The sequence below is a fragment of the Populus alba genome, chromosome 16 (genome assembly GCF_005239225.2).
Source record: "Populus alba chromosome 16, ASM523922v2, whole genome shotgun sequence".
Lineage (NCBI taxonomy): Eukaryota > Viridiplantae > Streptophyta > Magnoliopsida > Malpighiales > Salicaceae > Populus > Populus alba.
In genome coordinates, this window is record NC_133299.1 from 5,090,601 (window position 1) to 5,117,538 (window position 26,938).

Sequence of the window (26,938 nt, forward strand, 5' to 3'; positions counted from 1 at the left end):
ATTAGTTGAGTTGAGTATAATTTGGTCTAACCCCTATACTAAAAAAATAATAATAATAAAATTGACTGATAAAAGGAAAAAAATTAATTGAGTATTTAAAAGAAAAGGGCAAAAAAAGGATGAGTTGAGCTTTGTTTTGGATATTTTGGGAAAACAACAGAGTAGCCTTCCATCTCTCTCGGGGACTTGTAGTGATATAAAATTGTCAAGAGAGATCAAGGAAAGAGATGGGAAGGGAAGTGTAGTTGTGCATCAGATGGTAAAGAGGTTTGACTTTTTTGTTCTTCTCTTTGAACCAATCAAATCCAATCCCGTGTTGTTTTGTTGAAAGAGTTCTTAGTTTGTATATAAAAAGAAACAATATTGGATGTTGCCTTGCAAATAAATTCCTCTTATCAACCGCATTACCTTCCCCTACCGTCCCGTGAATATATTACACCCTTCGTTTCTTGTCTTGAAATCCTTATAAATTTTCTTTCTTGATCTATTTTTCCTTGAAAGGCAACAGCTTGTTTGGAAATCAAGATTTTCTTCATGAATCAAGCTTTATCCTTTGTTTTTTGGTTCAAATTCTGTTGAGAGATTTGATCATTTGTAGCTGAAGTTTGTATCTTCCAGGCTAATTTCAAATACCCTTTCCTGTTTTTGTCTAAAGATCAGATTTCGATTGATCTAATCATCCAATTCCGTTTTTTTTTCCCCTTGAAATTCAAGTACCCCACAAAGGGACAGAAGAAACATCCTCTTTATAATTTTTCTTTTGTTTTTTTGAATCATGGGTAATTGTTGTGTAACACCACCAGGAATCCCTGATCATGAGAAAAAGAAGCACAAGAAGAAACAAAACCCATTTGCCTTAGATTTTGGGCACCATAATGGAGGCACGAATCACAAGCTGATTGTGTTAAGAGATCCAACGGGAAAGGAAATTGAGCAAAGATATGAACTTGGCAGAGAACTAGGCAGGGGTGAATTTGGAATCACATACTTGTGTACTGATAGGGAGACTGGTGAGAATTTTGCTTGCAAATCTATCTCTAAAAAGAAGTTAAGGACAGCTGTTGATATAGAGGATGTGAGGAGAGAAGTGGAGATCATGAAACATATGCCTCAGCATCCTAATCTTGTGACCTTGAAGGATACTTATGAGGATGATAGTGCAGTTCATTTGGTGATGGAGTTGTGTGAAGGAGGAGAGTTGTTTGATAGGATTGTGGCTAGAGGACACTACACTGAGAGGGCTGCTGCTGCTGTTACGAAGACCATTGTGGAGGTTGTTCAGGTAAGAAACACTATTGTGGGTTTTTTTTATAAAAAAAAAAAAATTCAGAGTCGAATCTATTCCATGTGTTGATTGTAAACGCTTGTGCCTGAATTTTGCTTTTGGATCTTGAAATGGTGCTTGGTGCTATTTGAGTGCTGAGGAAATATGGTTTTATACTTGGTGTATGGAAGCCTAGGACCCATAGGTTGTTGGTAAAAAGTTAATCTCCTGGGAGTGATTGGTGCATACTGTCTGGTAGAATTATGGGATAGTTTGTCTTGATGAGTAGATGTGGCAGATATTGATTCTGGTGATCTGAAAATTTTATTTTTTACCGTGTGGATTCTCTCCGTTGATTTCCTCCTTTTGCCCTGGCTTCTTGTGCTTACTGCTGCTTACTTTGAGTAACCTCTAGGGTTCATCATATCTTGATTCCTCCCCTGACACACTTGTCATTAGCTTCGTGAGTAACTGTGTAGTTAGTACCTAAATGTTTGATTACCTCTTGGTTTTTTCAGTTTCCTCTTTTCTTAATTTGATTTCTCACCACTGTTTCGAAACTCTTTTGCTAACAATGAAGATTTGACTGTAAAATAATTCATTTGCTCAAAAATGTTAACCTCTTGGTATTAACTTATGTGTTGTCCAAAATCAATGGAAAGGCTTGTTGGGATTTCCTTCCTTTTTATCATACAGCATACTATTCCTAAAACGACACCATTCCTCCCATCTTGCACACATTATATTCAATTAGCCGTGTCCTAATGCTTCTGAGATATGGTTTGTCATGTTGCAGATATGCCACGAATATGGGGTGATGCATAGGGATCTAAAACCCGAGAATTTTTTGTTCGGAAACAAGAAGGAGAATGCACCTTTGAAGGCAATTGATTTTGGATTGTCAGTGTTTTTCAAACCTGGTAATGTCTTATTGTTATCTATCACCTAGTGCAATTTGGTCTCTTTCTTCATGTTCTTTTTTTTGGTCTTACAAACGAACGCATTTCATTTTGCATTTCTGCTTTTTAGCTTTCATCCTTCTATGTTCATTAGCTGAGGGTTTACTTTCTCCAGGTGAAAGATTTACTGAGATTGTCGGAAGTCCATACTACATGGCTCCTGAAGTGCTAAAGAGGAATTATGGCCCAGAAGTGGATGTCTGGAGTGCTGGTGTAATACTTTATATCTTACTGTGTGGTGTTCCACCCTTCTGGGCAGGTTGGTATTTTGTTTTTGTTAAAGAAAATCCGACTTTATGCATAATTATTGTTTTCATTAGGTGCTCAGGAACAATTCCTAGTTATACATGCATGATATGCCGGTATAGGTATTTTCCACTAATAAAAACTCTGCCTCCACTGCAGAAACTGAACAGGGAGTTGCACAAGCAATTATCAGGTCAGTTATTGACTTCAAGAGGGATCCCTGGCCCAAAGTTTCTGAAAATGCCAAAGACCTTGTGAGAAAGATGCTTGATCCTGACCCAAAGCGCCGGCTTACAGCACAGCAAGTGCTAGGTAATGTTCATTACTAATTAATGGAATTGTTGTCTTATGCTTTTGGATCTTTTATTGTTTGGATAATTTGATGCAATTGCTTGGGAAATTCCCAAAATGAAATTCATGGAAACACAGGTCTTCTAAGTTGCTTGTTCTTGAAATGCAGATCACCCTTGGTTGCAGAATGCAAAGAAGGCTCCTAATGTTTCTTTAGGTGAAACAGTAAGAACAAGGCTCAAGCAATTTTCTGTTATGAACAAACTCAAGAAAAGAGCTCTGAGGGTAATGTCTTAAGCATTTGCTGGATAGAATAAGTAATATAGTGATTATTTTTTCCTTAACAGTTCAAGGAAGCTTGGTTTTGCCTCTTTATATTGTTTGGATTTCGTATTTATTTTAGTCCAAATTCTGTCTCTCTTACATTATCTTCCATTCTTTGCGTTGTCAAATTAACAGGTTATAGCTGAGCATTTGTCAGTGGAGGAAGTTGCTGGCATAAAGGAGGGATTCCAACTGATGGATACTGGCAACAAGGGCAAGATTAACATTGATGAGCTAAGAGTTGGATTACAAAAACTTGGCCAACAGGTCCCTGAGACTGATCTTCAAATTTTAATGGAAGTGGTAAGTCATCAAAATTTAGGTATTCTACCTTTTTACACATTGATCTTGAATGGGAAAAAGGAACCTCTACACCATCAACTGCCATTTTATGCCATGAACTTAACAAGTTTTCTTGAACAGGGTGATGCAGATCGAGATGGCTATCTTGACTATGGAGAATTTGTGGCTATTACTGTTCACCTGAGAAAGATGGGGAATGACGAGCACCTTCGCAAAGCCTTCGAATTCTTTGATCAAAACCAAAGTGGGCACATAGAAATCGATGAGCTAAGAGATGCCTTGGCTGATGAAGTTGATGGAAGTAATGAAGACGTTATTAATGCTATAATTCATGATGTGGACACAGATAAGGTCAGTCTTTTTTCTTTCAATTGTGTTTTTTTCCTGGATCTATAAACGGCTTGCATGTTTTACATTTGATGGAAATCGAGTCCTCTGCATACACCTGTATATATCATCTTTCTTTTATTAAAAAAGAAAACTTGTATCATGCCTGCAAGCAATGATCAATGTGTTCCTTTCTTGAAACTTTCTAATGAAACCCGGAAATGTCTGTGTAAACTAGTAATGCTTCCGATAACCATCGGTGCTTATTCCCCTTGCCATGCATGGAATCTAACCCGAGCCCCCTTCTGTGAACTTGCAGGATGGAAAAATAAGTTACGAGGAGTTTGCCGCAATGATGAAGGCCGGCACAGATTGGCGGAAAGCATCAAGGCAGTATTCACGAGAGCGGTTCAACAACCTGAGCCTGAAACTAATGAAGGATGGATCATTAAAAGTGACCAGTGAGGGTAGATGACTCAACAAGAATTAAACTGTATAACCTGTGTCTTTTCCCCATATCTTATTTTATTATTTTAAAAATCTATATATTTAACTAGGACCTGTGCCCTAGTTGTGGTTTTTTGGTGTTCAATGTTTTATTTGTTTGTTGTGTGAGTGATGAGAAAAGAAGCGGTGGTGAGAGATCGAAGGAGCTGTGTTGTAAATAGTGTTAAACTGTTAATACCATTATCAAATTCATCATCTAGCAATTGTTGGGTGTAAATTTAAACATGTGAATCTTTATTTCCATGTTACAAAACGCTTCAAGGGGCATTTTCTTTGCAAATTGCATCTATATTCTCTGTGCATACCAACACCATGGTCGATATGTTCTTTCTTTGCAAATTGCACCTCTAATCTCTCAACCCATTCTTTCACATTGATTTAGAAAGAGAAGGGAAAACAAAATCGTTGACATCAAACTAAAGGACAGTAAGTTACAAGCGTTGTCTAGGAACGAAGGGGTCAACGAAGTCAAGGATTACATCTCAATTAACTTGATTATAACTAAGAACACCAGAAAAAAAAAAAAAAAAAGCCTCTGAATGCTGATTTTTTTTTTAAGAGTAATTTAATTATTTTAATGTATTTAAAAAATAAAAATTAAAAAAAAACTTCTAAGCATCAGTTAAATAAATTTTATTTTAAAAATAATTTAATCATTTTACATGCTTTAAAAATATAAAATGATCAAATTATTATAAATTAATATGACAATAACTAATGAACTTTATAAGAAAATTATATTACCCTCAATAACTATTTTATTTCATTTGAAAAGGAGAAAAACATCGTTATACCATTCTAAAATCCAAAATTAAATAATTTTTTATGTACAACGAAACCTGATTCTTTTAGGTTTTGTTTTTCAAAAAAGAATTTAATTTTCATATTTGCGTGTGACGTGTATGCTGTTTTCCATCCCCTTTCTTTTATAAGACAAAAGTAAATTCCTGCCGACGCTCACTAGGTACAATAAAGTGGTTGAACAAACAAAGCAGTTTTTTTTTACCCGTTATAACAGTTATGTTAGGGTTAGGCTAATAAAGCCTACGAACTCTACATGCTATACCTACCGTACAAATGCTGTGACGAAGAGCAAGATAACGTATGGCTGTAATTAATACATGAATATGACTTAGAGCTTCTCTTACTGCAAATTATTATATTTTTATGTTAGAATTAAATCAATTTGGGGATTTTGACAAAATCAGACTTATTGAATTTTTTTGTGTGCGTGATTTTTAGAAGGAAACTAAATTAAAATAAGTTAATTTTGTGTACTAATTCAAATCCATGAAATATCAAGATGATATTAATGGCTAGGTAATGATACTAAAGTCATAATTAGTATACAATTAGGGCACATTATGCTCAAGAAAAATACGGATATTTGGACATAAAAACAGATTCAAGTTGTTAGACAACTAAAATTTATCTATTTTAATAATTTTATCAATAAACAGCGTATATTTTAAATTGATACCAGTAATAAGTATTTGGAGTGTTGTACTCCTTAAAGATAAAAATTATCACCGACACATATGTAACTATATAAAATGAGCCATTAAAAAGTTAAAAACCTATTACCACTCCATTTTAAGAAAATTTAATATTAATATATATAATTAAAAATAAAAAAATTAAACTTTTATAAAACACTGTTTAGACTGCGTTTAGAGACTAAACAAAGGTTTAAGGCACATCTCATAAATGTGACTGTGATATGTGATGGACATAAAGACGACATGACATTCCTTTAATTAGTCTATAAAAAAAGAAGATTATTTATTTATTTATTTTAAACAGAAGATAAAGGAGGTTTCTTTGTGTTTGTGACGTGCTCCTGGACCCTTCTTTTTAGTGGCTAAATTAAGGCTTACGGCCCAACTAGCCCATTTGAGGGTGAAGGAGAGAACGGTGCTCCCTGGGACAAGATCTCACAATTCTACGTAGAACTTGTTTTTGAAGAAAAAGCTTGTTGAAGTTAAATTGGTTCGTTTTCGACTGTGTCTTGCAATATCAAATTAACCGAGTCATGGAGCTAATGTCAACGCAAAGGATGGCTCCTTTTTTTTAACCGAGTGCAAGGAAAAAAATATCAAATTAAATTTTTAATTATTTTATTTTATTTTTTAAAAAAGCAGTATACATGTAATAATTTACGCATAAAATAACTCAGATCAAACATCTTTTCTTTATTTTACTTTGTTTTTCGACAAGACATTGATGGCTAGGAAAATATAGGTCTCGGAACAATAATTTAATTTACGATTAAATCACCATCAATTTCAATTATTGAATTGCTTAAAACTATGAATATTATTATAAGAAAAATGATAAATTGTGGGACAATTTTTTTTATGGCACCCTAATTAGCCTTTGTTTTTGGACTCATTTGATGACCAAGAAAGACTTGGCCTATTTGAGATTACATTTTCCACACACTTTGGCCCATTTCAAATTGGGTCAGCAAATATCCATCAAACCCGGGGCAAAGTTATTGAGCTAACCCATGTATGCCCATGAGAATCAGCTGCTTCTATCAACGGCATGTTTTTTTTTTAATTGTAACGAATATATTTTAATTTTGGAGTAGCTGAGGGATTGATAAAAGCATAGTTTAATTAAAATAAAATTTTAGATGATATTTTTTAAAAAAAAATTTATTAAGATGGTAACATATTTAAATCCTTAGTTAACTCAATTTAACCTTTTAAATTCACAATTTAAGTCACAAGACCATGATAACCTCAAATAAAACAGGTAGGTTAATTTGCAAAATTTGATAACTTAAATCATGAGACTAAGATAATTTCATAAAAAATAAATCGAAACAAATAAAAAAACCCAATTCATATTCAATTAGATGTTGAGTGATGAAACTTAAAAAGAAATCAATTAAAATAATAGACAAAAAAACTCGAGTTAACAAAGTTAATTTGTCAAACTCGTGACATGGATCATGAGACTAAAATAACCACAAAAAAGTAATCCATAATAAATTATGAAATTCAGTCTTTGATAAATAAAGTGTAAAGGATAACTGAAATTAGAAGAAAAAAATATAAATTTTAAAAAAAAATACTATTCACGAAATTAGAAAGAAACCAAATTATCTCAACCGAATTTTAACCGAGAAATTTAGAATAGAAGAAATTTAGAATAAAAGAAATTTGGTATGGGTTTTTTTTTTTTTAATGATACAAAATATACCAGTTATTCCAAACAAAACAAAATATAGGTGTGTTTAACATACCATTTACATTGGTGAATCTTTCAGGGAAAAGTAATATAGAAAATCACACAAATGAACAAAATAAAATTAGACCGGAATCATGAAAATCTCATTCATAAACTGCCATGTAGGTGTGTTTAATATGAATAGAATATGTGGCATGTGATGAATATAAATAAATATGACCCGCATATTTGCTAGATTATTCTATAATAAAAAGTTTCTTCTGCGTTTTTTTTATAATTTTGAAATTCCTACAATGATACATCTAATTTATTACGAGCCTTATTTTTCTTTTTTTTCATATATTGAGCTATTTGAGGAAATTAAGTTCATATGCAGGTTTGAGAAAAAAGGTTGAAATTCAAAACATAATTGCTTAGAATGTTGGAGTGGTGGGATTTTACATGAAAATGACCCCATGAAGATTCACAAGTATTTTGTTTGTTGAATATATAACGTGAAAATCCTTATTTTTCAGTGGTCGTGTCCATCTCCTCTCAAAAGCTAGCTCGAGGGACGAGGCTCTCTCTTACACTTGCAAACTCCTTCATAAGCTCCTTCCTCGGCTGTTATGGGACAACCTCAGCAACCTCTCCTTGGGCCTTCGATCGGAGCCGCGACAACTCATTTCTCAGCCTGACTGTAGGGTATAGACGCGGTGGTAAACCCAGCCAGCCTCCATTGCAGGGTCCAAACTTGGTGGTAAATATGTGCTCCGATATTAATCGTTAAAGATCTTCCTTAACAGATGGGAGAGTTTGAAAAGAAATCGAGAGAGAATTAACATATTGTACTGCTAAATTGTTTCATTTTTATTGCTTCTCCCCTTAAGCTTCTCTATACCAGGATTGTTATTTTTACACCAAAACAAACAATCGCATGCCTAGGCCTTAGAAAACTCATATTTCGATATACAAGTGACGTTTTTTTTCTGAAGAAAATATTGTATAATTCCTTGTTTTTATTAGATGTTAGAATATAATATATTTTTGGAAAAATAGAATAAAAACCCGACTCATTTTCTTAACTGTGTTCCAATATTCTTGCATCTTACAAGGGAGAAATACCAAAGTATGTGTATATATATTAAAAAAGAAGAAGCAGCATACATATAATAATTTACGCATAAAATAATTTAATTTACAATTAAAACACCATCAATTTCAGTTATTGAGATGCTTAAAATTATGAATATTATTATAATAAAAATGATAAATTGGGAGACAAATCCTTAATTGAACCCACCCGTGTATACTAATTAGCCATAGTTTCCGGACTCATATTTGATGAACAAGAAAGACTTGTTATATTTCATAGAACGAAATCTATGCCGTGCCTGAAAATTACATTTCACCCTCACTTTGGCCCATCTGAAACTGGGTCAAGAAATATCCATCAAACCCAGGGCAAGGCTATTGAGCTAACCCATCAGAATCATCCGCTTCTATGCCATTTGCATCGGTGAATCTTTCGAGGAAAAATGAGACGGGAATCATGAAAAATCTCATCCATAAACTGCATATTTGCTAAACTAGTCTGTGAATAAAAGTTTCTTGTGTTTTTATTTTATTTTATAATTTTGAAATTCTTAGAATTATACATCTAATGGGTCTGTTTTTTTTTTTATTATTGAGATATTTGAGGAAATTAAATCAATATGCATCAGGTTTGAAAAAAAATCTCAAATTCAAAACATAATTGTTTAAGATTTATAAGTATTTTGTTTGTTAAAATAACTACAGAATAAGAGAATAAATGAAAGACCTTCTTTATTGATCTTGTACATGACATGTTATTTATTGAGTTTAGATAAATTTTATTTTACTTATTTATAGTAGTTTAGATGGATTGTGAAATATTTTTTTAATCTTAATTTATTTATGATTTAATAATTTTAATTTTTTTTTATTAACATGAATATCCAGATCAGCTTACACATACCTTAACTAATTTTACAAACTTTAAAATTCACAAACATATAAATTTTTAATAACATTAATGTTATAACCTTGATTTTTATTAATTGACACGTGATGTTATATAGGTAAATTCAAATCACTATAGTATAAAAAGACAAAAAAGAAATAATTTTCTTCCCTTGCATAACTCAATTTATGACGTAGAAATTTTTTTAAATGTGTCCTCTTATTTTGTATTTGTCTTTAATTTTATTAATAAATTTTTTTGAAATGGACAGGGCAGAATAATATATAGATAGAGAGAGAAGGTGATTGACAGCGTTCTCCTTTGACTTGAATTTTAAAAAAATATACATAAAATAATAATATCTAAATAAATACGTTTGTTTTGTATAATTTTTTATATACACTAACAAGTTTATATAGATTTAAAATATAATAATAAAATATTATAGCAGCTAAATAATTTTAAATTAAATTAAATAATTATTATTTAATTTTATCTTAATAATCATAAATATCAAAATTAATTATAATAATTCAAAAAACAATATATCATTCCTACTATAATAATACATTCGAATGTGACTTTCATTTAATTTACTATATAATAAACACTTATATTTATAAATATTTTTTAAAAAATTATTTTTAATGTAAAATAAATATTTTTTTTCTTAATTTATTTACAAATTACCCCCATCATTTTCATGCTAATAAAGATGGCACAACCTTACCCGTGGATTGTACGGGTCCTACCTTACCTGCCACTCAATTTTGTCTTGATTGTTTGATGGTGAGCTGTGATATATGGATTCATATCCTCTGCCCTTCTAGATCAATCTCTTTCATCATTTTAAGGTACATCTTAAAATGAGGACACGTTGTTAGGGCACAAGCAGGCCATGGCCTTGTGTCACGTACAAAACGTTAGGTCACCCCCTCGAAAGTGTCCGAAATGTCTAGAATAGAGTGTATGAATGCAATTAATGTCCGAATAAATCGGTTATTTCCAAATCAATTATTAATCAATCTATAGGGTCCATTATATTATTCATGCCTTGAATATTTTTCCCTTGAAGAGTTAAAATATACTTACAATCGGTATGTCCTTTTCAAGCACTCCTAATTTCAAAAGCAACCAAGCCATCTTGCAAAGTCATGCATGAAGACAGAATCTTAAAAAATGTGTTATGTGGATTGTTTGTTTTTAAATTTTAAAAGTATTTTAAAAAAAATAATTTTTTAAATTAATTTTTATATATTTTCATATCATTTTGATGTGCTAATATCAAAAGTAATTTTTTAAAATCTAAAAATATTATTTTAATATAATTTTAAATAAAAAAAACACTTTAAAAAATAACTATTTTATATTTTAATATTTTTAGAAAAAACCAAAAACCCTTTTAATGTTGAAAAATGTTGGAAGGTAGTAAAGGCCAATAGGAATGAACAAACCGTAGTCTTTTTTTTAAAAAAAAAAAGAAAAAAAAAACAGATATGTGCTAAAAATTAAAGAGCTTTAATTCGTAGCCACATGAAGTAGTGTCTATAATCTTTGGCAAGCGGCCTAACTTGACGCAGATATTTTCTGTGCATGTCACAAGTATGAAGACGACAGCCTCGTGAGCCCCTCGTATGAAAGCTACATCGACCAAGTAATATCACCTGTCATAATTTTTCAACGAGAGGCTTAAATTTCCTAAAAAGATATTTGAGAATTTTTTTTATTGTTATTAAATTAAAAATTAAAATTGTTTTGAATTTTCTTTATATTTTATTAACTATCTTATCTTAATAAACTTAAAGTTTTTAATTGAAATCAGTGTTTCTATTTTAAAAAATATAAATTTTATGATTGTTAAAACAATTTAACAAATATCAAAACAATATTTTCATATTTTTTATCTGATTGAAAGCTATAAAAATCATAAATGTAATAAAATCATATTCAAAATCTATTTAATTTATTAAAAAATTGAATTTTTATGAACAATTTATTATTAGCATTATTATTTTTGTATCATATACATAATAATTAAAAAAGAAATTATTAAATTCGAATAAAAATTTAAAACAGTATTTAAAAAATATATCAAAACCAAATGAATAAATGAATCTAGTAATTGTATTTTGAGTGCCAAAAAAAAAATCAAAGAAAAATAAAATATAAAAATGGATTAAATCTAATCATGGTTTTAAAACTCAGAACCCAGATTTTAAACTGGGCTCGTCACCAAATCAGGTTCTAAAATTATAAGTCTAAACACCACCCATCAATAATAGGCCGGACATGCAAGGCCTACTAACCAACCAAACCCACTTAATTGACCTAGGATTTTTTATATATATGATAAATTACTCACCGCTTAAATTTATAACCTCGACTTTAACCCTCGCACTAAATACTTGAATTACAAGATAAAGTTATTAATCAAATAATTTTTTAAAATATATATCAACTTAGTTAGTTTATTATTCATGTAGAAAATTAGTGTCCATTAAGCATTGCGGTCAAATTTTTGAAAAAAATTTAATTTTAATTTTTTGTTAAAAATTGAGTGCAGTTTGTATTTTTTGGATCGTTTTGATGTGCTGATATCAAAAATAATTTTTAAAAAATAAAAAATATTATTGACATGTTTTTCCGCACGAAAAGCTATTTGAAAAGTAAAACACTCTCAAACACCAACTAACCCTCAATTATTACATGCTTCGCTCAGTACAGTAGAATAATGACATCTTGTGCTGGCGATTTCTCATCAAAAGGTTGTGTGAGTGTTCATGTGAGCATCTATAAATCCCATCATTTGGGATCTATTTAGCATAAACAAGTACTCTGCTTTTGTTTATGTACTTTTTTTCGAATGGCCATCTAATGTCATCTTCAAGCTTTCTTGACTTTAGACAAATGGATGGCAGTCTCAAACCATAGGAGCTCTGAATTAGGCGAGCCCATTAATAAATATTCACACCCGATAATAATAAAAAAAATTGAAATAATATTTTTTATTTTTAAAATTATTTTTAATATTTATATATTAAAATAATTTAAAAATATCAAAACATTATTTAATTTAAAATAATTAAAAAATTAATTAAAAAAACTTTTAAAACATAAAAACAAATAATAATAATAATAAAAAGATGCGCATGTGAGGTGGGTGGCATATTCGATATGTGGACCGTCCACGTCCAAATTCATGGATTTCTTCTCTCACATAGTCAAGATTAGTACTGTGAATTAGGCCGATGAAATTGATGCTCCCTTGCAGGCTATTGGAGAGCTGCCTGGCTAAATTCTACCCGCTTAATTTGACCAGCAAAAGGCTAAAAGATGCAACAAATCACATGATATATTATCTCCTTTACAGAAAGCGAAAAGCCTATGGTCTCCTTCGTAAAAGCCTAGTTATTACATCATCTCACAAGTTTCAAATCTTGCCAAATACATAGCCAATCTACCATTACCACCGTGCTGGTTCCGAAATCCAGATTCCGGCGTCCACATTTTGACGCACGTCAAGGATATGAGCTATTCCGTTACTCTCACACAAGCACGCACAAAATAAAAAATTAAAAGCGTGTTTTGAGAGTATAGTAGTGGTTGCTTTTCAAATAATTTTTCGTGCTGAAATACATGTTAATAATTTTTTTATTTTTTAAAAAATTATTTTTAATATTAACATCTCAAAACAATCCAAAACATACAAATCATATTAAATTTTAATTAAAAAAAAATTGAATTTTGTGGGAACACGGTTTGTTCCCAAACACTCTCTAAAAACAAGGAATTGATGTTGAAGCAAAAAATACATTTAAGTGAAATATCAATGTATGATACTTTGTACATCTTGTTATTTTTAAGTGCAACATAATAGTGACGCAATTCGTAGTAATAATAATATTTAGTAAATATTGGGTTTTTGTAGTGTGATATGGTCAAATTATGCTATTTTTTATAGCGTGATATAATCAAAATGTGTTATTTTTTATAGCGTGATATAGTTAAACTATGTCATTTCTAGCTCAACCAATCAATCGGTTTGTAATGATCAATGAAACTAGTCGATCGGTTCCAAAAATAACAAGAAAAATCTTAAAATTGCCAAAACCAAGGGACCTGACCTAACAAAAATTTTGATATCTAAAGATCTGGCAGTTTACGTAGCGACATAATACCTATAATAGAGAAAATGATCTTTAGAAACTCCTATAAAAATTTAAATGTGATCTAATAGTCGGATCAAATGTTATAATCTTTTGAGTTGTTATTCTGATCTAGCATGATCAAATCTCTTCTTGAGCCTGGACCTGTTTCACTGGTCCATAAATACATCCACTAGGTTATCCACATAATTTGTTTTGAGCATGTACTCATCTAATAATTGCAAAATCACACCTGACTGCTTAGAATCACCCATTAATATGTGAGCAATAATTTTTTAAAATTTTAACTAAAGTCTAATTTTTAGTTTACAAATTTGATAAAGATAACTTCAGCTCATAACATATATTTTGAAAAAAAACTTCATAAAATTATGGTTTTGTGCAAAACGATCAACCGATCAATACAATTAGATCTAATCGATTGACCGATTAAGGCAAAAGATTGGAGTTTGACAATGTTGCACTTCAAAAGAGTGATATTTATTAAACATCATTATTTTTAAGTGCAACAATTATCTTGTCTCTTTTAGAAATAACGATATTTAATAAATATCATGTTTTTGAAGTGTGATATAATCCAACTATATTATTTCATCAAATCTTTTTCAAACAGTGTTATTTTATCAAAACTTTTCTTTTACTAGGGGTAATCTTTACAACAAAAAAAATCCATGTGTATCAATTTTCTATTAGACAGTGGGATGTTGATATATGTTCAAATTTTTATACCGTATAGTTTAAGTATTTTATCTTTTTTAATTGCAATTATTCCACAATTAAACAAACAATACATGAAGCAGATGAAAATAGCATCTCAAGAAAATTTAGTGCAAGATAAACTAAGTTTTGTTTGTTTTAAAAGTATTTTTTTTTAAAAATTATTTTTTTATTTAAATTAATATATTTTTTAGTGTCTTTAGATGATTTTGATGTGCTGATATTAAAAATAATTTTTTTAAAATAAAAAAATTATTTTGATGTATTTCAAAATAAAAAATATTTTAAAAAACAACCGCAACCACATTCTCACACAGACTCTCATATAAATCAACTTAAACTATTAAATAATAACCTTAATATGTATTAACTATCACCCCCTTCATCTTCATGCAATTAGACTTTACCTTAAAGATTTGCATAAGAATTGATTATGATGTTAGCTGATTTTGATGAATTCCGACGTAATTATGGTATAAATATTGTTGCATCCTCCACCATCCTATCCCAGATCAAGAAAAAGTCAAAGAAAAAAAAAAGATCCAAGCATTCTCTAGAACATTAAACCAACAAACTAAGTATAGGTTCGATAATAATATATAAATACAGCTCAGAAATTGAGTGACATGATCATGTAAAATCAAGCCCTTGAACTTGCTGGAGCCGCCGATACAGCACCACCTTATCAATCATTTTCCCGGGAATTAAATTACTCGAGACTTCCCCCCCTTGGCCTACCCGTTATCATGCATGAAAGAAAAATATCTCAATTATTTTAATTTCAACCGACAATAATTTCCACGTGTCAAGATCTTGAACCATTTAGGACACCAAACTTGTTCGATCTTTAACACCTAACATGGTATAAAAACCCCTTCCCGTCCCTCACTTACCCTCGCTCCTCCATTTCTTGATAATCAGCTCGTCTCCATCACTGAGCGTGCCTTGTGCTCCTCTCCAAGAACAAAGCGTTCATCTTTGAATGCTCTTCTTTTGAGTTCCCAAGAAAAGAAAAGGAAAACCCTGGTTGCTAAGCCCTTTTGGTCTTCAAAGCTTGAAAGCGGAGTTTCTTGCTCGGCTAGCAGCAAGAGATCCTTTTTTTATTATTATTATTATTATTGGTGAGTTTTTATGAATTTCTTGATGGGAACTTATCTTACTTCCTTTGCTCTCGGAGAAACTAGTCGGTTTGTTTCTATCATAATAGACATTGCTAGTTTTCATGGTGCTCTGATATTGGAAGAGGCATGATAGCTTCCCGGCGAAGTTCTCTTAATTTCTCATCTACATCTGCTTAATCTGGCGCTAGTGATCAAATTGGAACAAAAACTAACTCTATTTTAAGCTTAAAACATCCATGAGTCAGAAATCAAGAATCACTACGATTCTTCAATTAATTTAAGCGTTTGTTAATTGAAGTTATTTAATTAATTAGCTCTCTACCATTTTTATTGAATTTTTTCCTTTCCTGCCTCGATAAATTTGTTTAAGCTTTTGTTAATTGAAGTTATTTAATTAACTAGCTCTCTACCTATTTTATTTTATTTTATTCCTCTCCTGCCTCAATACTTTCATTTTGAAGCTTTCTTCGAGCTCCTTTTGCTCTCAAATCATAATCATCAACTTTTTCACTGTCATAACCCAATTTTTGACTAACTTCATTTTTCCTTTTTTTTTTTTTTTATACTAAATATAAGAGTTTTGTTTCGGCTTTTGGATGTGAAATTTTGAAGATTCGTTTCTGTTCTTGAATCCACAGGAAAAAAGGCTTTACAGCTAAAAGTGAACAACGAACAAACAGAAATGGAAGTATGAAACCATTGTGGTCCTCTGTCTTTACTGCTCCCCACAAATCCACCCTTTCCTTCATTTTTAATTTCCTTTTGAAGTCCTTTATTTATTATGTATTTTCACAGAACTCCTTGAATTCTATCTAATTTTCGAACACCACCCCCACAGAAATCCGAGAGGGATACTTTTGTTCTTTTTCACAGGTTCACGAAACATAAAAGGCTAAAACCCCGACTAACCGAAAACTCCAAAAACTTAGATTTATTTCGCTGTCCTATCCCCAAATATAAATGTATATGTAATTTTTTTTCCCTGATACTGATTTAACATCTATTTTTTCTTTTTGGAGATACTCAAACATCCCATTAGATTTGATGCCTTGTATTTTTGAACCAGTACTTGGAAAGTAACGTAAAAGATTAATTGGTTTCTAGTTTGTATATATTTTATGGTAAGTGAGAGAAGGAAGGGAAGACAAAAATGGTGAGGATTGCAAGAATCCAACAGCAGCAGCAACTGAAGTGGATTCCTTTGTGGAAGTGGGGTGGAAGGATTTTCAACAATTGTCGCAGAAACCATCGAAATGCTCAAATTAGCATCCTTAGAAATCACCTTTTCCTGGCATTACCTTCCAATCCAAAGAATCACACAACCCCTTTAGGATCATATTTAGTAGGCAACCATTTTATACCCTTCTGAATTTTTTGGTCCCTCAAGCTTCTTGGGTTTGGTTAGGTTTGGTTTCTTCTTCTTACTATATTTTTCCTGGGCTATGCAGTAACTAAGTGCAAGACAGCAACAATGACGGTGACACCAAAGATTTCAATCAATGATGGGAGCCTTCTGGTTCATGGGAAGACAATTTTAACTGGAGTTCCTGATAACATTGTTTTGACTCGTGGCTCTGGTGTTGGACCTGTTGCTGGTGCTTTTATTGGTGCCACCGCTTCTCATAGCAAAAGTCTCCATGTTTTTCCTGTTGGGGTTTTAGAGTAAGCATCTCCTTTCATTGCTGATGATGTTAGAATAATCTATATATATTTTTTAATTTCGTTTAAAAAAATCCTGCAATAAATTAGAAGTTAAAAAAGAAAAAAAAAACATGTTGTTTAGTTAAATTTTTGCTGGTGAATATAAGACATGATGGCTTGATGCCTGCAGATAGTTTGTTTTAGTTTACATTTAGTTTTAGGAACGTGGATTAAGACTAAGTAAATAGTTTGATGATGGATATGCGGATAGTTTTTGAATTCTTGGAGACGCTCACTTTCAATTTTGGTGGCAGGGGTCTTCGTTTCATGTGTTGTTTCCGATTCAAGTTATGGTGGATGACCCAGAGAATGGGGAAGTGTGGGAAAGATATTCCTCTGGAGACTCAATTCATGCTAGTGGAAAGCAGGAACGGTGGTGAAGGAGTTGATGAAGATGATGGACAGACAATCTACACCGTCTTCCTTCCCCTACTTGAAGGCCAATTCCGTGCTGTACTGCAAGGCAGCGACAGGAATGAGATGGAGATTTGCCTTGATAGCGGTGAGTTGATTAAAAGTGTCTGGTGTAAACTTATATGCACCTGCCCATGAGTGTAATCCCTTTTAATCTAGTCTCATTCCATCGGCTGGTATTGAATGAGACCACAACACAGACTTATGGGTTGTACCTGTCATTAGTCACCATATTTCATATGGCAAAAACTACTGTTAGTTCAGTCCCATCCTGCTGGCCATTAATGAAGCAGACTAAATTCTGAAATTCTGGGTCGGAGCTCATGGATGCGAACACTATCGGGCAGGAGAATCAATCAATTACTCCACCATTCAAATGAATCAATTTTACGGAGTACATTTCAATTGGAAGAAATAGATAGAAAGGAACGAGTTCGAAAGAGCCGAAACGACATGTTTTTTTTTCGTGGTTTGGTTTGGTTTTGCAGGGGATAGTGCTGTTGAAACCAAACAAGGACTTAACCTGGTCTACATGCATGCTGGGACTAACCCCTTTGAAGTCATAAACCAGGCTGTCATGTGAGCTCGCGACTTTACCTTAATCCAAACTTGCATTGAGTTTCAGTTTTAGATTGTAATCACCATTTTCCTAACAACTTATGAAAACAGGGCTGTGGAAAAATATATGCAAACTTTTCTTCATCGGGAAAAGAAAAAGGTAAGTGATTTTTTTATTTTTGAGTATGTTAACTCAATTTTTAAACAAGAAGTTCTGTTGTAAGTTCATCATTTCAATCTTATGTTGTGTTCTGTTGATCTTGTGCAGCTGCCCTCTTTTCTAGACTGGTTTGGCTGGTGTACCTGGGATGCCTTTTACACGGACGTCACTGCTGAGGGTGTTGAGGAAGGCCTTGAGAGGTAATTCAGAAATAACATGGGAGATTGAATTAGATCCTGATCATACATGAAATAGAGACTTAGATCTACCAACGCTGAGATTGAATGACTAAATTGGTTCTTATTGTGACTGCAGTCTGTCAGAAGGAGGGACTCCCCCGCGATTTTTGATCATTGATGATGGTTGGCAACAGATCGAAAATAAAGCAAAGGAGGATGCTAATGTTGTTGTACAAGAAGGAGCACAGTATGGACTCTATATTTCTCTCTTACACAGGCACACATTCGTGGAGATGGCCCAAGTGTCCTTAGGGATGCAAAATGGAAAGAAAAAAATATTTTTTTAATTTTTTGGAAACTTATTTTACAAATAAAATGTTATTTCATTATTTTTCTTACAAAAATGTTATTTATACATATATTGCAAAAATAATAAAATAATATTTATTGTAATAGTGGTTTTTTTCTTCATCTTTTTATTATATAAAAATTTATTAATTTTTTAGTTTGTTTTTTATGAGATTATTTTCATCTCATTACTCACCTTATAGGTTTCACAAGTTTCACTTGAGTATTTTTTATTCTTTTTTTTTAATTTTTTTTTTTTTAAATTTCATTTTTTACTATTAAGATAATTGAGAATCTTTTGATTGTTTTTAGATATGTCAAGTCAAATAGTCATATCAAATGTTATTAAATCAAATATATTACTAATTTGACTTTTCTAAAGAGTAGAGATGCTCTGAGGCAAAATGCGCATTAGCTGGGAAACTTTTCTAGAATAATATTTATCCATTTTGATGTTATCGTGATTTTGCTGATAATGTCTAATCACTTGAGTGCTTGCAATTTTCTTTGTTGAAGATTTGCAAGTAGGCTTACTGGAATAAAGGAGAATTCAAAATTCCAGAAGAACGGTGAAAAGAATGAGCAGGTGATTGGACTGAAGCATGTTGTGGACGATGCTAAGCAATGCCACAATGTGAAGTGAGTGATCTTAGTTCTATTTCTGTATCAACTATTTTGCTACTGTACCAGCGGCGCACTTTCATGAAAATTTTTACCTTAATAAAGAAGGGTTGTCTACAGTTAGTTCCCTTTGGTGCAGGGGATGTTAGTATCATGCATCCACAAGATGAAGAAGGGAAGAGGATTAGCTGAAAGCATGGTATAATTTTTTTAATTCTCATTTTGCTTTATTTTCTGTTACAGGTATGTTTATGTATGGCATGCTTTGGCTGGTTACTGGGGTGGAGTTAAACCAGCAGCTGCTGGTATGGAGCATTATGATACTGCACTGGCTTATCCGGTTCAATCTCCTGGTGTTGTAGGCAACCAGCCTGACGTTGTCATGGACAGCCTATCAGTTCATGGCCTTGGTTTAGTGCATCCAAAGAAGGTTTTCAACTTCTACAATGAGCTCCATGCCTATTTAGCATCATGTGGAGTTGATGGAGTAAAAGTTGATGCTCAGAACATTATTGAAACACTTGGCGCTGGCCATGGTGGAAGAGTGTCTCTCACCCGTAGCTATCACCAAGCTCTTGAGGCCTCAATTGCAAGAAACTTCCCTGACAATGGATGTATTGCCTGCATGTGTCATAACACTGATGGAATCTATAGTGCCAAGCAGACTGCTGTAGTGAGAGCTTCTGATGATTTCTATCCTCGGGACCCTGCTTCCCACACCATCCATATCTCCTCTGTGGCTTACAACACTCTTTTCCTTGGAGAATTTATGCAACCAGACTGGGATATGTTCCATGTAAGTGAAAATGAATCAATTCTGTTCTTGTGAGGTCATCAATTTTTGTCCTGGTTGTTTTATATACAACTCTTAGTGGGGCTGCAAGTAGTTTTGATATAGTTTTCATCTATGTAACGTGGAATCCATGATTTGCAGAGTTTACACCCAGCTGCAGAGTATCATGGGGCTGCTCGTGCTATTGGTGGATGTGCAATCTATGTCAGGTATTCTTTTGTTTTTTTTTGTTAAAATTATCATCTGTTGCCAATCATTTGAAAGTATGAAACATATCACAAAATTCTGACATGGCGATCCTGTGCAGTGATAAACCAGGGAACCACAACTTTGACCTATTGAGGAAGCTGGTCCTCCCTGATGGATCTGTCCTCCGAGCCCAACTTCCAGGCCGGCCAACACTTGACAGCCTCTTTGCTGACCCAGCAAGAGATGGAACTAGGTGTGTTATTTGTTCTTTGCAAGGTGGTCATCTCTGTCTTTTACTTTCTCCTTCATTTAAAATCCTCATCATGGATATCATTTTTGCAGCTTACTCAAGATCTGGAATGTGAACAAATGCACCGGAGTAGTAGGTGTCTTCAACTGCCAAGGTGCGGGGTGGTGCAAGATTGAGAAGAAGACCCGCATTCATGATGAAACTCCAGGTACCCTCACGGGCTCTGTTTGTGCCAGTGATGTTGATTGCATTGCTCAAGTTGCTGGTGCAAAATGGAATGGGGAAACCGTGGTTTATGCCTACAAATCAGGTAATTACTCGACTAGTCCTTCCTAATATAAATTGACTCCTAAAGAGTTTAAATGTTAGTTATGCAATTTAATATGCTAGCCTTGGCCCTCTGTATATGAAAGGAAATTGAGCCTTAAAGTGAGCTCCTAAAGTTGAATGAATTGTATTAGAACATGACAGGAAAGGGTTATCTTCAATTTTCTTCAGAGTTGGTAAACAATGCCTATGGAACTTCCGGGTTTAAATCATATTAACGTGTTCCTGTGCCTTTGGATTACAGGGGAGTTGGTTCGGTTGCCTAAAGGTGCTTCAGTGCCAGTGACACTAAAAGTTCTTGAATATGAACTCTTCCATTTCTGTCCTATCGATGTGAGTCTTTCTCAGACTGATTGTTTTTTCTTTGCTGTTGCTGTATTTTAATTAGACAACTATGATTCACTGAATGATCATACCATCAATGATGCAGGATATCGCTTCCAACATTTCATTTGCACCAATAGGCTTGCTAGACATGTTCAACACAGGCGGTGCTGTGGAGCAGGTTGAAATCCATATGACTTCTGACAAGGCGCCAGAGCACTTTGATGGTGAAGTCTCCTCGGAGCTGACTACTTCTCTCAGGGAGAACCGGTTTCCAACTGCAACCATTGCACTGAGAGTCAGGGGCTGCGGACGGTTTGGTGCTTACTCTTCCCAGCGCCCTCTAAAATGCACCGTGGGCAATGCTGACACTGACTTCAATCACGACTCCGCCACCGGGCTACTGACCCTGGATCTCCCTGTAGCAGAAGAGGAAATGTACAGATGGCCTGTGGAGATACAGGTTTAAGCAGATTGAAGTAATGACATTTTATTAATATCAAGTGGAATATCACCATTCTTAGGAGGGTGTCCTGCATGCATGGAGGTAGGGATGATGGCGCATGACTTGCAAAAGTGATGTATGTAAATTGCATAGCATGGAGTGAGAGAGACCCCCTTGCATTAATGAATAACTAGTGGGCATGATATTGCTGTATTCCATTTATCAATAATAGAAGTTCCTTTCTTTTTATATTTCCATTGTGCTTCCTGTTTGTTATCTTTTTTTTTTTTTTTTTGGTACCCGGGGTGTCCGGGCCAGCTTGCGCACTACGACTAACTGCTGCCCAGTAGGCAGGTAGGCAGGGGTGACAGGCTGGTGAGGATGAACCCACCTTCTTTGCTGTTGACCAATGGGCTAGACCCTCAAGCTTTGCAACTAAGATGTTTGTTGTTATTGTAACTGCTGTTAGCGTGTTGCACACTTGCGTGTTTGAGAGCATTGTTATGTTTTTGGTTTTATAAAAATTTTTTAATTAAAAATATATTAAAATAATATATATTTTTTATTTTTTAAAAATTATTTTTAATATCAGTATTAAAATGATCTGAAAATACTAAAAAAATATTAATTTAAAATAAATAAAAAAATTTAATTTTTTTTTAAAAAGTACTTTTAAAAACACAAAAACTATATAGAGAGTTACGAAAAAATGGACAAAAAAAATAAAAGAGAGGCAATGTGGATATGGGTTTAGAAAATCCACAATCCTTGAACTGTTTTATTTTTTGAAACAATATTAAGATAAAATATATTAAATTTATATTAATTTAATAGCTTGACTCATATCATGAATTCTATCTAGTTTAATAATTTTTTTTTAAAATAACTTTTTATCTAAATATATAATAGCAAAGATATAAATAAGAATACTTTTTAAAAAAATTAAAGGATAAAACTAGAAGAAAAAATAACAAAAAAGAAAAGAAAAAATCAAGGACATGGCTTGAGCAGCCAAGCGGTGCCTGAGCCTTTAAAAAAAAAGTGTTGTTGTTGTAAGAGACTACATGTCACATGTTTGCACGGATTCTAGCCACCACAATGGTGGCTGGAAATCAAGGAATTTTTTTTTTCTTTTAAAAACTCATTTTCCTCCTAAAAATAACTAATAAAAACATTTAGAACTTCAAAAAATCAATTTATCAACCTAAAAAATAGTTTAAAATACAAAGTCAAACTAAATAATATTTTTCTTTCTCAGCCTTTATTTATTTTTTTTTAGGCAATATTAAGGTTTAAAATAATCAACATCAAACTCATCTTGTTTAATGGAACTCATTGACACTGGAATCAACGATTTTAGTTGTTGAAATCAGTGTTAACCAATACTTTATCTTTCATTGTTAGAATCTGAAGACTTTTTCTCTCTTTTTCAAAAACCAGTGACTAAAAACAATAAGAAAAATGAGCTTTTGAACCAAAATTAAAATCACAAAAACTATAGGGATTTTCAAGGGAGAAAAAGTAGGAGGACTAAAATGAACCTTTCCTTTAATCTTTTTATTAGCCAATAGATTTGTCTTTGTTTTACATTTTTATCTCATTTGTTTTAGTTTTGTCATTCCTTAATAAATTTTGACATATTGGTTATTAATATGTCTATTAAATGTTATAATTGAAAAAACAAAAACATAGGATGAAAAAAAATTGGTTGGTGGAGCTATAGTGAAATACCTAGGGTTCTAGTATATTTAGCAATTATATATATATATATATATATATATATATATATATATATATATAATAATAATAACACCTATAAATCTAGCATTTTAGATTCTCAACAAATTCCATCCACTACAGGGATCTTACATATTTATAACAAGGTTCAAAACATCCTCACTCATTAGATTTAGATATTGTAATACTTAAACTATATTTTTGTCAATTTACCGACAATCATTAATTAAAACAAAATCTATAAGAGATCACGTATACATTATAAATTTACTATTTTGCCCTCCATAATTGAAACAATATAACTAGCTTCCAGGGATAAAATTGTTTTTTTTTTTATGAAACCCATTTGTCATTACAAGATTTAATGGAGGTAGAATGGTCTTTTATCATTTTGTCTACAAAGTGTAATGAATGAAATACCCTTAAAAGTTAAACTTTTTTAACTTTTTCGGCAAACGCATTTTAGGTTTTTAAACTTTCTTAGCACAATGTAATTACTATGTTACCCTTAGAATATATAAAAAATATATAGCTTAGGTCAAGGGCTTTTTGGTCCTTTTGTTATGGTTTTTTTTTTAATCAATATCATATGGAGTTAGGGCACGTAGGTATTTTAATAAATTAAAAAAAAAAGTTATTGGCACATGCAATGCATGCGTTAGCATGTAGGAGGCGTGCCTGCCCTTTGAACGACACGTAAGGCACCTTTCAGTGACAAAAATAGGCAACTGTTATATGTACCGATGGTTTATATGGAGGTGCATCCATGAAAATGACGCATATGAAGCTTCTCGTGGTGGTTAGGAGATGTTTAAATTTTTCCTCCCCCTTCTTTTCTCTTTATTCCCCTCAAAAAAAGTGTTAGCCTAACCAAGAATAGTAGTTGTCCTCCATTTTCTTCTTACTCTAATTATGCCTCTTATTCTTTTGATTACTCTTTATTTGTTTTGAATACTTCTTTTTATTATTTTTTTCAATTTTATCCCATAGCATTTTATCCTATTTGAAATTTATATCAAGTTTGGTTTCATTCTTTTGATTTTTGTTTTTAAATTGTTTTCAATTACATCTCTTATCATTTGATTTAATTTAATTTTTATGTCAAGTTTGACACTTATTCTTTTAATTTATTTTTTCCTTAGTTTTTTTTTTTCAATTCATTCCTTCAATATTTGATTTATTTAGAATTGAGCTTCGTTAATTTTTTCGACGCAGTAATCCCGGTCTCAAGACCTGGGTTACATGTATGAAATTTTAACCCAGATCGATATCAATCTTTTTTATGTCTTTTTTTACTAGTTTTATTTTTTAATTTCATTATTCAACATTAACTTTATTGAAAATTAAGAATCTTTATTATTTTTTCTTGTTTTAATTTCTATGATGATAACTCGGCTTCACAGTCCAGGTCACATATTTATCATGCTAGCTTGGATTTGTTTGATGCTTTTATATCATCTTATTTGTTTTTTGTTTTTATGTTAAATTTATTTCTTATTCTTTTAATTTATTTTTTATCTTTTTTTAAAATTAATTTTTATCTTTCAACATTGAATTGTTGAGAATCGAGCTCTGTTATTTTTTTATGTGGTCAATTCCTTGTCTCGTGACCCTGATCATGAATATGAGAAGTTAGTCCAAGTTAACATTAATTTTTTTTCAATCTTTTTTACATCAATTTCTCTTTCTATTTGACCATTCAACTTCAAGTTTATTAATTTTATTTTTATTTTATTTTTTATGAGAATATTCCAGTTTTTATAATCCTGGTCACAATTTTGCTATGCTAATTTGGATTGGGTTGAAGCTTTTTTTGTTTTTTTAATTTTTTAATTTATTTTCATCTTAGTCCTTTAGGATTAGGTTCTATAACTTGAGTCATATGGTTTTTTTTTTTTTTTTAAAAAAAAAATGCTTGCAATGCTTTAACATTGTTTTTTAGGTTATGAAAAAAAATCGAATCCGGCCACGTCAATATATATATATAAACTCAATATAGAATCTACTCGGAGCAAGATTTAGATTCTCAGTTTACGGTCGACTCATAAAAAAAATCTTTTTATAAAAGAAAAGTTTATGGGCTGAACACAGGCTTATAATGCCAACCCATTTATGTCCTCGTGGACTCTATAACATAAATTACAAAAAAAACCCTAATAAATTTCTCAATTCTCACCAACGTTTCTCGGCTCCCCTTTCATTATAAAACCTTACTAGTTACTAGGAAGGTGCTTCTGCAAATTTACTCTCTGCTTTTGCTTCCGATACTTCATTGATTCTCTCTTCTTCTTTTTTCATCTTCCTCTTTTTGATCTGTTATCATACTTCTTCCTTCTTCTTCTTTTGGTTTTACTCTGTTCTCATAATGAAACCTTTATTTGATTTTAATCTTCCTCTGAAAAACCTTGGTTTTATCTTCTTTCATCAACTTTTCTTCAACTTAGACTAGTTTAGGCTAGGTCGAGTCGACTTACCGAGCACTCCAAATTTATAACTATGGCAAACTATGCATGAGAAATGATATGGGCTCCATTAATGGCAACGAAGTCCAACAAGTCTCTTCTAAATTATGAATGATGATCAATGCTGATACAATTTCTTTTGTATTTATGCCCCATTGTATGGTTTCATAAGTATGTTTAAATGGTTGTTAAATTAGGTAAGTTTTCTCTTTCTTAATTTTTTCTTATCTGTGAAAGTTTCATTGACGTTGAAACGAAATCCAATGACGAAACAAGTTTTGGATGATGTAAGAAAAATGCACTGCAATATTCAAGTTTCCCGGCCAGTCCTTTTCTCCTGTAAATAAACAATTAACCCTCTCTCTATCTGGTTTGTCATCGTGTGGATTGCTTAGTGATTGATAAAAGTCGATGTTTATGCTCTTAATTGATTAAGCTGTCAAGTATGATCATTATACAGTTACATTAGTGCCTTACCTTGTTCAAGTTCCCAATTGTGTGTATCTGTGTCTAAAAAATCATCATCTGCTCACTCGAGGGCCCACTAATACAGATGGCGATCCCAGATGGGATGCTAAGCTGTGTTCCATTAACCTAACATGCCCCTTTATCTGGAAAATCATTCCCACAATTTGTCTGGTCATTATTGGTAATAAGAGAGACGATTACAAGTGTGTAGAACTCAACATGGGGGCGCTGGTATTAAAGTCTTGCATTTCATGATTCCATGGAGACTAACACCTTAGAAAGTTCAGTCATCAACAAATGTTCTCCACACCAAAGTTATTCCCCTCCACTACTCCAGACAAATAGAGTACGAAAGCATTAAGTTAGCCATATCTACACACATTTCAAGGTCAGATGACGACCATATCAAAATCTGACACGTACCCATCCTATAAACCCACATGCAAGAGACAATTATATTTTACTCCCAGTTCAAACCCTAGCTAGAATCATATCGGGTTGATGTACACCCACACACGAAATATACACCCAGCTCCTCTTGATAACCTTGTTTGCAAGAACTAACAACATATGCAA

The 26,938-nt window shown here is 32.3% G+C and overlaps 2 protein-coding genes across 4 annotated transcripts; both read left to right on the forward strand.

The window, feature by feature from the left end:
* Positions 1-212: 212 nt before the first annotated feature.
* On the forward strand, positions 213-4,416 carry LOC118051803 (calcium-dependent protein kinase 32). Its single transcript, XM_035062530.2, has 8 exons — positions 213-1,282; positions 2,061-2,184; positions 2,339-2,482; positions 2,629-2,781; positions 2,930-3,045; positions 3,220-3,387; positions 3,508-3,738; positions 4,034-4,416. Exons 1-8 carry the CDS (start codon positions 776-778, stop codon positions 4,187-4,189), a joined length of 1,599 nt encoding a protein of 532 aa, XP_034918421.1. The 5' UTR covers positions 213-775; the 3' UTR covers positions 4,190-4,416.
* Positions 4,417-15,172: 10,756 nt separating this feature from the next.
* On the forward strand, positions 15,173-21,944 carry LOC118051785 (probable galactinol--sucrose galactosyltransferase 2). 3 transcript variants are annotated; one of them, XM_035062506.2, is made up of 14 exons: positions 15,173-15,386; positions 16,835-17,048; positions 17,342-17,589; positions 17,990-18,080; positions 18,171-18,219; positions 18,328-18,419; positions 18,535-18,645; positions 19,263-19,385; positions 19,611-20,163; positions 20,302-20,369; positions 20,468-20,602; positions 20,692-20,909; positions 21,171-21,259; positions 21,357-21,944. In XM_035062506.2, exons 2-14 carry the CDS (start codon positions 16,858-16,860, stop codon positions 21,717-21,719), a joined length of 2,331 nt encoding a protein of 776 aa, XP_034918397.1. In that variant the 5' UTR covers positions 15,173-15,386; positions 16,835-16,857; the 3' UTR covers positions 21,720-21,944. The 3 variants fall into 3 exon arrangements, with proteins under 3 accessions (XP_034918397.1, XP_073261424.1, XP_073261425.1); XM_073405323.1 differs by lacking the exon at positions 15,173-15,386 and adding an exon at positions 16,089-16,732; XM_073405324.1 differs by lacking the exon at positions 15,173-15,386 and adding an exon at positions 16,615-16,728.
* Positions 21,945-26,938: the final 4,994 nt, after the last annotated feature.

Coding starts and splice junctions, on each gene's coding strand:
- LOC118051803 (XM_035062530.2), top strand. CDS start 776: ATGGGTAATTGTTGTGTAACACCACCAGGAATCCCTGATCATGAGAAA. Junction 1,283..2,060: donor CCATTGTGGAGGTTGTTCAG/GTAAGAAACACT, acceptor GTCATGTTGCAG/ATATGCCACGAATATGGGGT. Junction 3,046..3,219: donor TCAAGAAAAGAGCTCTGAGG/GTAATGTCTTAA, acceptor TCAAATTAACAG/GTTATAGCTGAGCATTTGTC.
- LOC118051785 (XM_073405323.1), top strand. CDS start 16,537: ATGGTGAGGATTGCAAGAATCCAACAGCAGCAGCAACTGAAGTGGATT. Junction 17,049..17,341: donor TTTCCTGTTGGGGTTTTAGA/GTAAGCATCTCC, acceptor TTTTGGTGGCAG/GGGTCTTCGTTTCATGTGTT. Junction 18,081..18,170: donor GTCATAAACCAGGCTGTCAT/GTGAGCTCGCGA, acceptor TTATGAAAACAG/GGCTGTGGAAAAATATATGC.